The 16728-nt window shown below is 36.7% G+C and overlaps 1 protein-coding gene across 1 annotated transcript in view; it reads left to right on the forward strand.

Moving 5' to 3' along the window:
• Positions 1 to 4375: 4375 nt before the first annotated feature.
• The window catches only part of LOC111059882 (acetyl-coenzyme A transporter 1), a 31881-nt gene continuing 19528 nt past the window's right edge, over positions 4376 to 16728 (forward strand). Inside the window, 2 exon segments of the mRNA XM_039440487.1 lie at positions 4376 to 4946; positions 14208 to 14497. Of these exon segments, the coding sequence (XP_039296421.1) occupies positions 14213 to 14497 (285 nt within the window). The 5' untranslated portion in view covers positions 4376 to 4946; positions 14208 to 14212.

The raw sequence follows: 16728 nt of genomic DNA on the forward strand, positions 1-16728 counted from the left end.
TTCTTTAATGGTTCCAAATTTTCTTAAATAACTCAATAGTATTCGTTAGAAGTGGCAATTGAGTGGAATATTTCTAATTAATTTATTAATTCAAGCCATCTAAATTCAAAATTTATAGTTTTAATGTTTATTTTGGACTAAAATTCTATAAAGCCCTCAGAATCCAGTGAAGCTGCTGGGTTTTGTCTTGGACAGCAGACTCAGCTGGAACAGTCATATACAGCAAGTAACCAGTCGACTCTCCCGCATTTGCTTTTTGCTGCTCAAGATGAGGGGCCTGGTGACTGAGAAGTACCTGATAATGATGCATCACGCGCTCTTCCATTGCCACATGGATTTTCGAGAAAATAAAAGATTTCAATTTTTAATGATTTTCATGATGGTTAGCCAACATCATGGATTTTCTGAGATTTACATCATGGATTTACCTATGGCTTGCTTCTGTGGGGTCATTCAGCGGGGGCTGCTGATGTGCTGAGACTGCAAAAGAGGGCTATAAGAATTATAACAGGCATCGATCATCTTGCCCACTGCAAGCCCATCTTTGCTCGCCTTGGTGTGCTGACGGTCTTCAGCCATTACATCCTCCTGTGCTTGATGTATGTCAAGAGGATACAGCATACTCTGGCTGCCCGAAGTGACGTTCACAACCACAACACCAGGCACCGCAAGCTGCTGGATGTCCCCAGGAGACGTCTCCACCGTTCACAGGCCAGCTTTAGAGTTTCTGCACTGAAATTCTTCAACAAGCTGCCTCCTGGTGTGAAGCAGTTGGATGAAGCCGCCTTCAAGAGAGCCGTCAGGAAGCTGCTTTGTGATAAATCATATTATAGTGTAAATGAATTTATGAGTGATGATCTGAACTTTTTTTAAAAAGTGATCACTGTTTTACCTGCCATCTGAATAGTTTTCGTGTTGTTGTGTATGTTGAAATCGAACTCTATGACACCATCGATCCCACTAATGTGGGTAATGGATGAAGCAGAAGGTATTAAAGGTATTAAAAATTGTACAAGTGAAATTCTAACCTTATCTTAGACTTTGTCACTTATAAATTTGGAGGAAAAATAGCACAAGGACTACCTTATTATTTCATCTTTCAATGTTATTACATTAGTGTCATTTGCATTGTAAATAAATAAAATAAAACACTATAGTGAGGTTAACGTAATAATGGCAGTAGAAGAAGATAGAACATTGTTGCCGATTCTCTGCCTTCTATAGAATATTGCTGATACCAGTATTTCTGATGTAATATTAACTGTTCATTCTTGTTTCAAATAATCAATTATATTTTATTTGTCATGAAAATGTATACTTCAATGATTAATTGATGAATTTCCATTTATTGAGATTAGATATATTGTTAATCAATCATATTTCACTTTATTTCATATTTCACATATTTGACTTTTCTAGCTCACACCTCTAACTACGCACACCTCTGGACATAGAATTAAGACGGTTAGGGATCAGATTGAGTTATGTTCATAAGGCCCGGTTGGGCAAAAGCCGGTTAAATCTTAACCGTGATTAATTTCACAAGAACCAATCAGAGAAGGCGTTTTAGAGAAGACGGCTTCTCTGATTGGTTCTCCTGGAATTGATCACGGTTAAAATTTAACCGGCTTTTGTGCATCCGGCACATAGTGTTTCAAAGGTAAAGGTAGGTTAGGTTTTTGGTTTGGGATTGCAATATGCTGGAAGGAGTTGGGGTCCAGGTTACTCCCACTAGAGGCACATCAGCGCCGTGGTCGTCATTAATAAGTCATTCTAACCCGTCTCGAGTCGTCGATGTGGGCAAGTCATCTCTTCAAAATACTCTTGCAAGCTGTAATAAGGTTTCTTAGTCAGGAAACAATCTATTTTTAAACAGGTTTGTGTTGTCCAATGTCTTCAGTTCATTCGGTAGGCTGTTGTAGATCTAGAGGTGCGTACAGACTGTCGCTCTGCTCCGCAACCGAACGTCACTCCAGCAGAGCGATTGATGATTGACCGGCGAGCAACAGTGGCTCGACCGGGGAACGCAAGAAGATCTAACATCTTCCGTAACGTTCATGATGGGTGCGTGGGCGGTGCGACTGTGGTTCGATGGTGGTACAAGGGCGGTACGAGGGAGGAGCGTGCTCGGTGCAGGTTGGAAGCGCGAGTATGTGTACGCAGCTTAAGTTAAGGTATATTTATCATTGTTTCAAAGGTAGAAGGTTAGTTTGGGAAGTTGAGTTTTTATTTTTAAATGGCAATTATATGGTGGAAGGGGTTAGGGATTAGATCAGTACATCTATAAGTATACTGTATCGACTTAATAGTTTTAAAAAATCTGGTGTGGCACACTCACACAACTTTCCTTGCCGTTATGAAAATTGATCAACTGACGCTAGTGTTCCCGCGCATATCAAATCTACTATTCTAAGATCTGAGACAGCTGGTGACAGGACAATAGCGCTGCAGACACACGAAGTCTGCTATCTCTTCATAGTAAATGATTTAATAGAATCAACAGTTGCCAACAGTTTGCAATTGAAATAATAACATTTTCTCGCATTTCAAGCTAATTTTTAATTTTAGGTGAAAATGTTACTAGACATAAACTGTAGAGATTTTCATGCTGAATCTTTTCCACTTGAATTTTTCAGTTTAAATTGTAAATGAAAGCTCATAATTAAGAATCTAAAATAAAACTTTGCATAGATGGGGCAAAGCTCCTGAAATTTTTACAGATATGGAACTTGTGGCAGTCGATAGAGCTTATCAATGACTTTTTTAGGTATGAACTTGAACAAAATCGTTGGAGCCGTTTTCGAGAAAAACCCCGTGTTTGACAACATTTTCGCCGCCATCTTGAATTGCATTTGATCGAAATTGTTCGTGTCGGATCCTTATAATGTAAGGACCTTAAGTTCCAAATTTCAAGTCATTCCGTTGATTGGGAGATGAGATATCGTGTACACAGACGCACATATACTCATACACACACATACGGTACAGACCAATACCCAAAAACCACTTTTTTGGATACAGGGGACTTTGAAACGTATAGAAATTAAGATATTGGGGTACCTTAATTTTTTCGGAAAGCAATACTTTCCTTACCTATGGTAGGCTAATAGGGCAAGGAATGTGAAAACAGCATGACTGACACGGTATAGTTTAAATGCATGCAAATATTCTGCTTAGAACTTTGATTATTTTGGGAACAATAGTGACCGCCGTCTAATTTTTGTGATTGAAATAACATACTAAATCGATCCCAACCAAAAATTTGATGACAGGTATAAATGGCAGCCTACTGGACCTAGAGTTACGCCAGATGATGTAGCGACTACACAAGTAAGCTTATGTATAATAAATCCTGTGGAGGACTAGCAGGAAATTTAATAAACTTACCCCAAATCTCCACTAATTTTGATGTTGAATCCATTTTTACATCAAATGCAAGAATAAACCACAAGACAACACACAGCCACATCCAAATATCAATTTTCACTGTAGAAATTAAGGCCACAGAAGAAACAATTTTTTAATTCTATACACTTGAAATGTACGGTACGGTATTCGTTTTTTCTCTGATAGGTTCTTAAAAGTACAGACAGTAAAAATAAAAATACAGCACAAATACTACTCCTGGTAAAAAGACAACAGTGACAGAAACTCAGAAAGCAGAAGCTCAACTGAATTTTGGCTTTGGAATTTGAAAACACTAAACAGTACAGCGCGCACTACCTACCGGCAGATTCACAAACTAACTACTGTAGAGCGCGTATTTTGAATGATATTTATCTTCTTACCTCGATCACAATCAAAATCAACCAGCATGAGTCTTGTTCTAATCTTGAGTTCAAATTCACCAGAACAGTCTTTGAAATGTAAATTACTTTGTTCTTCTTTCAATACAGCTGTAAAACATTAAGAAAATCACACGTTTATAATATTGTGTGTATCACAGGTCACTTCTATTGAAAACCGTGGGACAGATGAGCAGCTGATATGGATTAATAATATTGGAAATGGTGTCAATTTCGGAGTACTTCCTTATCAGTGGTAGAAAAAATGTAAATAAATATAGTAATATCGTTATATATAACAGTAACATAACCTCTAAATTAACAAAGTTTTGAGGTTACGAATTATGAGTATGGAATTAAAAATTGAAAACGAGGCATGAAATTCTTAATTCAATTGCTGATGATACATTCGAATGAATTTGTTTGATATACTAATTCAATTTCCCAACAACAATTTTTCATTATATATTTTAAAGTGCACAAAACGAGTATTTTGAATGTTGGTACTCGATGTATATCTTTGACGTCGTCTACAATGAAAACAGCTGATTGACTTCTTGTTCATCTTCCGAATTCCGATGTTTCTGCTTTGTATTATTACTACTTTTTGATGTTTTGGTACACGTCAGTGTCTAAATTTATGTTGTTTTCAATGATTTAAATTGTTAATAAAACATTATCAACACTTCTGAATCTTTTTTCAGTCGTATTCCTCTGTTTTCGGTGAGCAAATCTGTAAATCTCTACCACGAATGGCCTACAACTACGATGAAACACACATTTTAGGTTATGCTAAACAATTTTATGAGCTACCCAATTATTGTTTGATTCGCTGAAATTTCATGTTGATGTGGCGATGAATCGATTTTGAAGTGCTCATGTTCTTAGCTAAATTTTTGAAGAGTTTAATACTGAATTACCGACAAAGTAATATCGGTGGGTATTGATTTTAAACTTGTTTCTAGTCTGTGCATGCGTTAAAGTCAACATATTGACTATTGAATGTAACTGTTTGTTTTGGTTTATGACAGATATTGTTGTGTTTATTGATTTGCAATCGATCATGTGTTGATAATGTGAACATACCAATAATAGTGTGTCCTCCATATTGATTGTATCGTATATACACGTTAACTGCGCTAGCTCTATAGACTATAGTAGGTGAGTTCTGACTTTTGTCACTTGGTTTAATTTTCAAATCCTTCAAATTTGTTGCAATTTTCTACAAAATGAATAAACATGCATTAGATTAATCCAAACAGCAATATAATTTGTTTCCACTTTACTGGGTTTTCTTTTAATTGTGCGTTTTGTTGTATATTATTATTACATGATCATTTGGTAATTTTTTTCTAGAGATTTTCTCATTAATCTAATAACAACTAAGTATATGTTTTGTCAATAAACTCCTCTTGTTACAATTCATTGGCAATCAGAGAAATTATTATTATTATCAATTATCTATTTTTTATTGGCAATATTAGCTTTGACCGCCTCTCCTACAGCTATCCACACTTCTCGGTCCTCTGTCTTTTGACTCACCCTCTACACTTCCCAATTTTTAGAGTTCGTCTCTCACTTCATCCTCCCTCTTAGGTCTCCCTCTTTTACTTCTCGAAGTCCCTTTTTAATCGATCGCGACCTGAAAACTCCAGACCTGAGCTAGCCAGGCTACTCGATATCATCCACGTTATAATGGCAGTATTTGATTAACATTGGTGTTGCTATCCTTGTCTTTCATTCCACAAAGCAGATAGCTCTATCCTGTTCTGTATCAAATTATGATGTTGTGTATCAAGTTGAGATGATACTGTATCATGATGTGTTGATACTGTATCATATTGACAAACACTATAGTGAGATCCACGTTATAATGGCAGTATTTGATTAACATTGGTGTTGCTATCCTTGTCTATCATTCCACAAAGCAAAACAAAATTTTATCCTGTTCTGTATCAAATTATGATGTTGTGTATCAAGTTGACATGATACTGTATCATGATGTGTTGATACTGTATCATATTGACAAACACTATAGTGAGATCCACGTTATAATGACAGTAATTGATTAACATTGGTGTTGCTATCCTAGTCTATCATTCCACAAAGCAAAAAAAAAATTTATCCTGTTCTGTATCAAATTATGATGTTGTGTATCAAGTTAACATGATACTGTATCATATTGTCAAACACTAATTTCTATCCTTTTCTAGCTCTACTACGTTGCTCTATATTATTTAATTAACTAGATATTCAATTTCAATTATAAACATTTATTACTCAATCATCGAAAAATATTTTTTCTTGGCGAATAAAATATAGTTGATTATTTCAAACAATAATGAACAGTTGATATTACATGAGATATACCAGTATCATGGAAAAAAAAAAAAAAAATCAGCTATCCTCTATAGAAGGCAGTGACAAGATAAATAATTGACAACGCTGTCCTCCTATCTTTCTCCACTATGGAGGATATTTTTAATATTCTTTCCGAATAATGGACATTGACATGTCCAAAGCTCCGCCAATTTATGTAGATGCATAACAATATAATTATCTATAGCTATTATATTACAAATAACGTTTTCATATCATATACAGTTCAATAATTATTTTCTTAGTCTATATTATGTAAATTCATCTATAATTTTGCTGCATTGTAAGCTATTGTATATATGTGTATAAGCCAGTATATATTGTAATCTACATAAATAAAGTACTCAATCAATCATTCCACTGCCATTATAACGTGGACCTCACTATAGATGGTTTTTGTCTTAATTTTTTTTTGAAAAATATAGATGTGTTGTATAACTTCCCACAGTACTACTGCTATCTACTTTTGAAAATAATTAAGGACTGAAAATGTTGTGAAGTGAACAACTACAAGACTTAACCTATTTGGGACTATGTGTAACCTTATCTAAATTTGGGAGAGGAATACCACAAGATTACCTTATTTCCTCTCTCCCTATCATTTTTGACGATGTATTTATTGTATGAATCAAAAAAGAATAAAGTAAAAAGAATCTTTCTATTGATATCGACACTTTTAATCGATATTTCTATAAATTTCTTCAATATTTTCATTGATATATCGAAATATAGCCTCATTTACCCTCTTTAATAAGACAAACTGTTGATACTGTATCATATTGTTACTGCACAAACTGTTGATACTGTATCATATTGTTACAGCACAAACTGTTGATACTGTATCATATTGTTACAGCACAAACTGTTGATACTGTATCATATTGTCGAACACCACTTGCTAACCTTTTCTAGCTCTACTACAAGTGTTGCTCTATAGATAATTAACTAGATATTCAATCTCAATTATAACATGCATTATTTAATCATCGAAAAATATTTCTTCTAGACGAATAAAAAATAATTTATTATTTCGAACAATAATGAACAGTTAATATTACATGATAAGTGAAGTGAACAACTACAAGACTTGACCTATTCCGGACTATGTGTAACCATATCTAAATTTGGGAGAGGAATAGCACAAGGTTACCTTATTTTCTCTCTCCCTATCATTTTTGATGATGTACTTATTGTATCAATCAAAAAAGAATAAAGAAAAAAGGATCTTTCTATTGATATCGACACTTTTAATCGATATTTTTATAACTTTCTTCAATATTTTCATTGATATATCGAAATATAGCCTCATTTACCCTCTTTAATAAGACAAACTGTTGATACTGTATCATATTGTTACTGCACAAACTGTTGATACTGTATCATATTGTTACAGCACAAACTGTTGATACTGTATCATATTGTTACAGCACAAACTGTTGATACTGTATCATATTGTCGAACACCACTTGCTAACCTTTTCTAGCTCTACTACAAGTGTTGCTCTATAGATAATTAACTAGATATTCAATCTCAATTATAAACATGCATTATTTAATCATCGAAAAATATTTCTTCTAGACGAATAAAAAATAATTTATTATTTCGAACAATAATGAACAGTTAATATTACATGATAAGTGAAGTGAACAACTACAAGACTTGACCTATTCCGGACTATGTGTAACCATATCTAAATTTGGGAGAGGAATAGCACAAGGTTACCTTATTTTCTCTCTCCCTATCATTTTTGATGATGTACTTATTGTATCAATCAAAAAAGAATAAAGAAAAAAGGATCTTTCTATTGATATCGACACTTTTAATCGATATTTTTATAACTTTCTTCGAGAAAGCCCCCTGTGGGTTGGGGGAGCTTTGAGTTGATTATTTTACTCAAGAATGTGTGGAAAACCATAATTCACCCACAGTGTCCCTGCTTGTCGTAGGAGGCGACTAAAATGGACTTCAAGGCAACTCCAGAAGTTGCCTTGCCTTCAAACCCACGGGATCTGCCCCATCAGGGCAGTTTCGGAGGGGCAAAATGAAAACCCCAAGAGACCAGAGATGGGTGAAACTCCAGGCACAAATGTGGGTCAAGACGCTGAGTCGAGGTTGGCCGGGCGCCGGCGCCCTAGAGGCAGTTTGGCGTCCCTTCTTTCAGAGGAAGGACCTATAAAAAGGCCAGGAGTGAAACTCACGTAGGTCACGAGTTTGTGGGTGGAGAGGCCAAAACTCACCACTTCTCAGAGAAGGGCGGCCATTTAGGCAAAACTTCTTGGGAGAGGTGAGGCTTTTAACCCTGCGAAGTTTGTGAGGGGAAAAAGAAAACTTCAAGAGTGTGATGGGTGAAAAACCAGTCACAAATGTGGGTCAAGAGGCTGAGTCAAGGGTGGCCACGCGCCCTAGATGCAACTTGGTCACCCCTTCCTTGCGGAAAGACCTACAAAGAAGGCCAGGAGTGGAACTCACGTAGGTCACGAGGACTAATCAGTCTGAAGAGACTGCCAAGCATATCACACTGGATTGCGACAAGGATTGCAACCAGGTGATGGATGGAGTGTTAGTATAAGGAAAAACTCCTGGTTCTTGTAAAGGACATAGGTATTGGTTTGCCTAACTAACATACTACTTGGGAACACAATAAGCTTCGGTTGACGTGTGGGGTTCTTTGAACCTTTGGATCCTTGAATCCGTCCCTTCAAAAACAATAAACAATAACTTTCTTCGATATTTTCATTGAGATATCGATATATAGCCTCATTTATCCTCTTTAAATACCTCATTTGGTAGAGAGTTAGTGGGGAGGATATTTTTAATATTCTTTCTGAAGAATGGACATTGATATGTCCAAAGCTCCGCCAATTTATGTAGATGCATAACAATATAATTATTATCTATAGTTATTATATTACAAATTGCTTTTTCATATCATATACAGTTCAATAATTATTTTCTTAGTCTATATCATGTAAATTCATCTATAATTTTGCTGTATTGTAAGCTATTCTATATAAGTGTATAAGACAGTATATATTGTAATCTACATAAATAAAGTACTCAATCAATCAATTTTTTCAAATTTTCCGGCAGGTAAAATGGAAACAGACGGTGCATTCAGAAAACGACCCAAACCGGGGGTCTCTGGAGAGGGAAGCGATCTGGCGGATGACCAAGTACCTCTAGTGGACGTTGTCGATGGAGCCGCGACGCAAAGCACGGGTGACCGGACATCGTCGCGAAGCACGGCGCCCAGTCTGGATGGTGACCGGTTGAATTTGGCAATACTGTTTGGGCTGTATCTGCTGCAAGGTATACCTCTGGGATTAACAGCCGCTGTGCCTATGTTGTTGCTCAACAAGGGGTCTACTTATAAACAACAGGTTAGTTTTTTACTTTCCTTGCCCTATTACCATAGGTAAGGAAAGTATTGCTTTCCGAAAAAAATTAAGGTACCCCAATTTCTAAATTTCTATACGTTTCAAGGTCCCCTGAGTCCAAAAAAGTGGTTTTTGGGTATTGGTCTGTATGTGTGTGTGTGTGTGTGTGTGTGTGTGTGTGTGTGTGTGTGTGTGTGTGTGTATGAGTGTATGTGCGTCTGTGTACACGATATCTCATCTCCCAATTAACGGAATGACTTGAAATTTGGAACTTAAGGTCCTTTCACTATAAGGATTCGACACGAACAATTTCGATCAAATGCAATCCAAGATGGCGGCTAAAATGGCGAAAATGTTGTCAAAAACAGGGTTTTTTGTGATTTTCTCGGAAACGGCTCCAACGATTTTGATTAAAGTTATACCTAAAATAGTCATCGATAAGCTCTATCAACTGCCACAAGTCCCATATCTGTAAAAATTTCAGGAGCTCCGCCCCATCAATGCAAAGTTCGATTTTAGATTCCCAATTATCAGGCTTCAGTTACAATTTAAACAAAAACAATCAAGTGGAGTAGATTGAGCATGAAAATCTCTACAATTAATGTTTAGTAACATTTTCACCTATAATTGAAAATAAGCTTGAAATTCGAGGAAGGACCTATAAAAGGCCAGGAGTGAAACTCACGTAGGTCACGAGTTTGTGGGTGGAGAGGCCAAAACTCACCACTTCTCAGAGAAGGGCGGCCATTTAGGCAAAACTTCTTGGGAGAGGTGAGGCTTTTAACCCTGCGAAGTTTGTGAGGGGAAAAAGAAAACTTCAAGAGTGTGATGGGTGAAAAACCAGTCACAAATGTGGGTCAAGAGGCTGAGTCAAGGGTGGCCACGCGCCCTAGATGCAACTTGGTCACCCCTTCCTTGCGGAAAGACCTACAAAGAAGGCCAGGAGTGGAACTCACGTAGGTCACGAGGACTAATCAGTCTGAAGAGACTGCCAAGCATATCACACTGGATTGCGACAAGGATTGCAACCAGGTGATGGATGGAGTGTTAGTATAAGGAAAAACTCCTGGTTCTTGTAAAGGACATAGGTATTGGTTTGCCTAACTAACATACTACTTGGGAACACAATAAGCTTCGGTTGACGTGTGGGGTTCTTTGAACCTTTGGATCCTTGAATCCGTCCCTTCAAAAACAATAAACAATAACTTTCTTCGATATTTTCATTGAGATATCGATATATAGCCTCATTTATCCTCTTTAAATACCTCATTTGGTAGAGAGTTAGTGGGGAGGATATTTTTAATATTCTTTCTGAAGAATGGACATTGATATGTCCAAAGCTCCGCCAATTTATGTAGATGCATAACAATATAATTATTATCTATAGTTATTATATTACAAATTGCTTTTTCATATCATATACAGTTCAATAATTATTTTCTTAGTCTATATCATGTAAATTCATCTATAATTTTGCTGTATTGTAAGCTATTCTATATAAGTGTATAAGACAGTATATATTGTAATCTACATAAATAAAGTACTCAATCAATCAATTTTTTCAAATTTTCCGGCAGGTAAAATGGAAACAGACGGTGCATTCAGAAAACGACCCAACCGGGGGTCTCTGGAGAGGGAAGCGATCTGGCGGATGACCAAGTACCTCTAGTGGACGTTGTCGATGGAGCCGCGACGCAAAGCACGGGTGACCGGACATCGTCGCGAAGCACGGCGCCCAGTCTGGATGGTGACCGGTTGAATTTGGCAATACTGTTTGGGCTGTATCTGCTGCAAGGTATACCTCTGGGATTAACAGCCGCTGTGCCTATGTTGTTGCTCAACAAGGGGTCTACTTATAAACAACAGGTTAGTTTTTTACTTTCCTTGCCCTATTACCATAGGTAAGGAAAGTATTGCTTTCCGAAAAAAATTAAGGTACCCCAATTTCTAAATTTCTATACGTTTCAAGGTCCCCTGAGTCCAAAAAAGTGGTTTTTGGGTATTGGTCTGTATGTGTGTGTGTGTGTGTGTGTGGTGTGTGTGTGTGTGTGTGTGTGTGTGTGGTGTGTGTGTGTGTGTGTATGAGTGTATGTGCGTCTGTGTACACGATATCTCATCTCCCAATTAACGGAATGACTTGAAATTTGGAACTTAAGGTCCTTTCACTATAAGGATTCGACACGAACAATTTCGATCAAATGCAATCCAAGATGGCGGCTAAAATGGCGAAAATGTTGTCAAAAACAGGGTTTTTGTGATTTTCTCGGAAACGGCTCCAACGATTTTGATTAAAGTTATACCTAAAATAGTCATCGATAAGCTCTATCAACTGCCACAAGTCCCATATCTGTAAAAATTTCAGGAGCTCCGCCCCATCAATGCAAAGTTCGATTTTAGATTCCCAATTATCAGGCTTCAGTTACAATTTAAACAAAAACAATCAAGTGGAGTAGATTGAGCATGAAAATCTCTACAATTAATGTTTAGTAACATTTTCACCTATAATTGAAAATAAGCTTGAAATTCGAGAAAATGAGATTATTCAATTGTAAATTATTGTTGATTCTATTAAATCATTCACTATGAAGAGATAGCAGACCTCATGTGTGTCTCCAGAGTTTTTGCCCTTTCACCAGCTGGCTCAAATCTTTGAATAGTAGACTTGTGATGCGCGGGAACACTAGCGTCAGGTGATCAATTTTCATAATGGCAAGGAAAGTTGTGTGAGTACGTTACACCAGATTTTTGAACATTTTCATCTATAATAAAATAAAGGAAAAAGGATCTTTCTATTGATATCGACACTTTTAATCGATATTAAAAACTTTATCGACACTTAAAATCGATATAACTTTCAGTGAGTATGTTTTTGATTTTGTATTCAAATTTTTTAAATAAGTGCAATATTTCTAAAGTTTTTAATTTATTGTGATTCATTTAGAGTATAAAATCAACCTTCAAAATTCAAAATTTTAAATCATTATTTCTGGACCGAAAATCAAGTGACAAAGCAGTGTGTGACTATATAACCTTATCTTTTGGACAACATTAACATTTTATCAATTTTTTTGGAGAGAAATAGTACAGGCTTAGCCTAGTTTTTCCTCCAATGTCATAATTGTATTATGATTATAGTATTTTATACAAGAAATAAATAAATAATAAATATTTTATAACTTTCTTCGAGGAAGCCCCCTGTGGGTTGGGGGAGCTTTGAGTTTATCATTGTACTCAAGAATGTGTGGAAAACCAGAATTCACCAACAGCATCCATGCTTGTCGTAGGAGGCGACTAAAATGGAGTTCAAGGCAACTCCAGAAGTTGCCTTGCCTTCAAACCCACGGGATCTGCCCCATCAGGGCAGTTTCGGAGGGGCAAAAAGAAAACCCCAAGAGACCAGAGATGGGTGAAACTCCAGGCACAAATGTGGGTCAAGACGCTGAGTCGAGGTTGGCCTGGCGCCGGGCGCCCTAGAGGCAGTTTGGCGTCCCCTCTCTCAGCCGAAGGACCTATGAAAAGGCCAGGAGTGAAACTCACGTAGGTCACCACTGCTCGAAGAAGGGCGGCCATTTAGGTAGAACTTCTTGGGAGAGGTGAGGCTTTTAACACCGCGAAGTTTCTGAGGGGCAAAAAGAAAACTTCAAGAGACCAGTGATGGGTGAAAAACCAGGCACAAATGTGGGTCGAGAGGCTGAGTCAAGGGTGGCCGGGCGCCCTAGAGGCAACTTGGTCGCCCCTTCCTTAGCGGAAAGACCTACAAAGAAGGCCAGGAGTGGAACTCACGTAGGTCACGAGGACTAATCAGTCTGAAGAGACTGCCAAGCATATCACACTGGATTGCGACAAGCAACCAGGTGATGAATGGAATGTTAGTATAGGGAAAAACTCCTGGTTATTGTAAAGGACACAGGTATTGGTTTGCCTAACTAACATACTACTTGGAAACACAATAAGCTTCGGTTGACGTGTGGGGTTCTTTGAACCTTTGGCTCCTTTAATCCGTCCCTTCAAAAACAATAAACAATAACTTTCTTCGATATTTTCATTGAGATATCGAAATATAGCCTCATTTATCCTCTTTAAATAACTCATTTGGTAGAGAGTTAGTGGGGAGGATATTTTTAATATACAAGTAATCGAAGAAACACATCTCACATAAATTTCTCCCTCAGATTCCCTTCAACTCAGATACTGACAAAGATCCAAGTAATCAAAAAAACACATCTCACATATTTTCTCCATCGAATTTCCTCTAATTCAGGAATTAATAAGGATCCAAGTACTAGAAAAAACACATCTCACATATTTCTCCCTCAAATTCCCTTCAATTCAGATACTCGAAAAAACACATCTCACATATTTGTAGAGAGTTAGTGGGGAGGATATTTTTAATATTCTTTCCGAATAATGGACATTGATATGTCCAAAGCTCCGCCAATTTATGTAGATGCATAACAATATAATTATTATCTATAGTTATTATATTACAAATTGCTTTTTCATATTATATACAGTTCAATAATTATTTTCTTAGTCTATATCATGTAAATTCATCTATAATTTTGCTGTATTGTAAGCTATTGTATATAAGTGTATAAGACAGTATATATTGTAATCTACATAAATAAAGTACTCAATCAATCAATTTTTTCAAATTTTCCGGCAGGTAAAATGGAGACGGACGGTGCATTCAGAAAACGACCCAAACCAGGGGTCTCTGGAGAGGGAAGCGACCTGGCGGAGGACCAAGTACCTCTAGTGGACATTGTCGATGGAGCCGCGACGCAAAGCACGGGTGACCGGGCTTCGTCGCGAAGCACGGTGCCTAGTCTAGATGGTGACCGGTTGAATTTGGCAATACTGTTTGGGTTGTATCTGCTGCAAGGTATACCTCTGGGATTAACAGCCGCTGTGCCTATGTTGTTGCTCAACAAGGGGTCTACTTATAAACAACAGGTTTGTTTTTGAACATTTTCATCTATAATATAATAAAGGAAATAATTGGCTTATACTACGTAGGGGATAGGAAATTCACGAATGACGCATCATCACGTCTCAACTACTCAACTCATTAACTTCACATTTTGCATATAAATTCTCAATTCACCGCGGATGGTTATAGACCTATTTTAAATCCTTCAAGATCTCAATAGGTCAGATTGAATATTTTGTCAATGAATTATATCCTACATTGTTAAAAATCGACCTAGCAACGTTGTGGAGTTGGAAAATGATAGAGCTATCTGCTTTGTGGAATGATAGACAAGGATAGCAACACCAGTGTTAATCAAACACTGCCATTGTAACGTGGACCTCACTATAGCAATTAGTGTTCGACATACCGACAATATGATAGAGTATCAATGCGATCTGATACAGTATCATATCAGCTTGATACACAACACCATAATTTGATACAAAACAGGATAGAGCTATCTGCTTTGTGGAATGATAGACAAGGATAGCAACACCAGTGTTAATCAAGTACTGCCATTATAACGTGGACCTCACTATATTATAGAATTGGTCGAATGTCATTGTGAGTGCTGGATAGGTCATAAGAAACTTAATCACATGGCTTGTTATGCATGGCCTCAGTGTTATAAGTTATTGCAATAGTACTATGACAGGATTATCTATCCTACGAGGACCATCAATATTGAACTTTCAACTAATACGTTTTCAAAAAAATTTATTGTTTTACCAACTATAGTGAGGTCCACGTTATAATGGCAGTGTTTGATTATCAATGGTATTGCTATCCTTGTCTATCATTCCACAAAGCTGATAGCGCTATCTCTTTCTCGCTTTTCTTAGTTGCCAGATCGTCTTTCAACAATGTAGAATTATTATAAACGAAAATCCAAATTAAATGCTGTAATTCACCCCGAAGACTTCTGCTACTGCAAATATTGACAACAGGGTAAACAGCTATAGTGTGGTCCACGTTATAATGGCAGTGTTTGATTAGCGGTGTTATTGCTATCCTTGTCTGTCATTCAACTAAGCTGATAGCGCTATCTCTTTCTCGCTTTTCTTAGTTGCCAGATCGTCTTTCAACAATGTAGAATTATTATTATTAAACGAGAATCCAAATTAAATGCTGTAATTCACCCCGAAGATTGTTACTGCAAATATTGACAACAGGGTAGATGGAATTTGGATGAGCGCTACTATACAAAAATGTAGAATTAATAATTAATTAACAAAATATTTCATCTTAATTATGAAATTATTGAAAATTATAATTTCTTGCTTGATAAAATATAATTGATTATTTTAAACGAGAATGAACAGTTAATATTACATCAATAAACCTGTATCAGCTACCGTCTATAGAAGGCATTGACAAGAGGGAGGATCGGAAAAGTTTTTCTCCTATCTTTCTCCACTGCCATTATAACGTGGACCTCACTATATCTGTTTTGTCGGATGATACACAAGGATATCAACACCAATATGATACAATATGATACAGTATCTTCTCAACTTGAAACACAACACCATAATTTGATACAGAACAGGATAGAGCTATCTGCTTTGTGGAATGACAGACAAGGATAGCCAAACGAATGTTAATTAGGAGCTGACTTTATAACGTGGACCTCACTATTGAACAAGAAAAACCACAATATGATACAGTATCATTTCAACTTGATACACAACACCATAATTTGATACAGAATAGGATAGAGCTATCTGCTTTGTGGAATGATGGACAAGGATATCAACACCAATGTTAATCATGTACTGCCAATATAACGTGGACCACCAATAATAACCTTTAAACTAATTGGTTTTCAACAAATTGTGTTACTTTACCAACTAATTGTGTCGATTTCGTTTTGTTTTGTTTTTAAATTCAATTATGCTGTTTCTTAATTCACCATTATTATAAGTTTTCGGGTAACCGTCCACTGGAACCGTATTCAACCGATCGGTCCAGCCGTTGGATCGGACGAATCTGCCGGCCGTTAATTCGGCCGAATATGGTCGTCCATTGGAACCGTTTACGTCAGTCTAGTTGCCAATTATTGAATTAACTACTATCATAGCCACTAAAAATTTTCATGAACAATGATTATATTGAGATTTTGAAAATTGGATAAACAAACATCCACTAAATTAGTTATTCATTACAATAATCTCACATTCAGATCCTATTTGTTCAGCAATCTTTGTCCACA

Source organism: Nilaparvata lugens, chromosome 14, assembly GCF_014356525.2.
Source record: "Nilaparvata lugens isolate BPH chromosome 14, ASM1435652v1, whole genome shotgun sequence".
Taxonomy (NCBI): domain Eukaryota; kingdom Metazoa; phylum Arthropoda; class Insecta; order Hemiptera; family Delphacidae; genus Nilaparvata; species Nilaparvata lugens.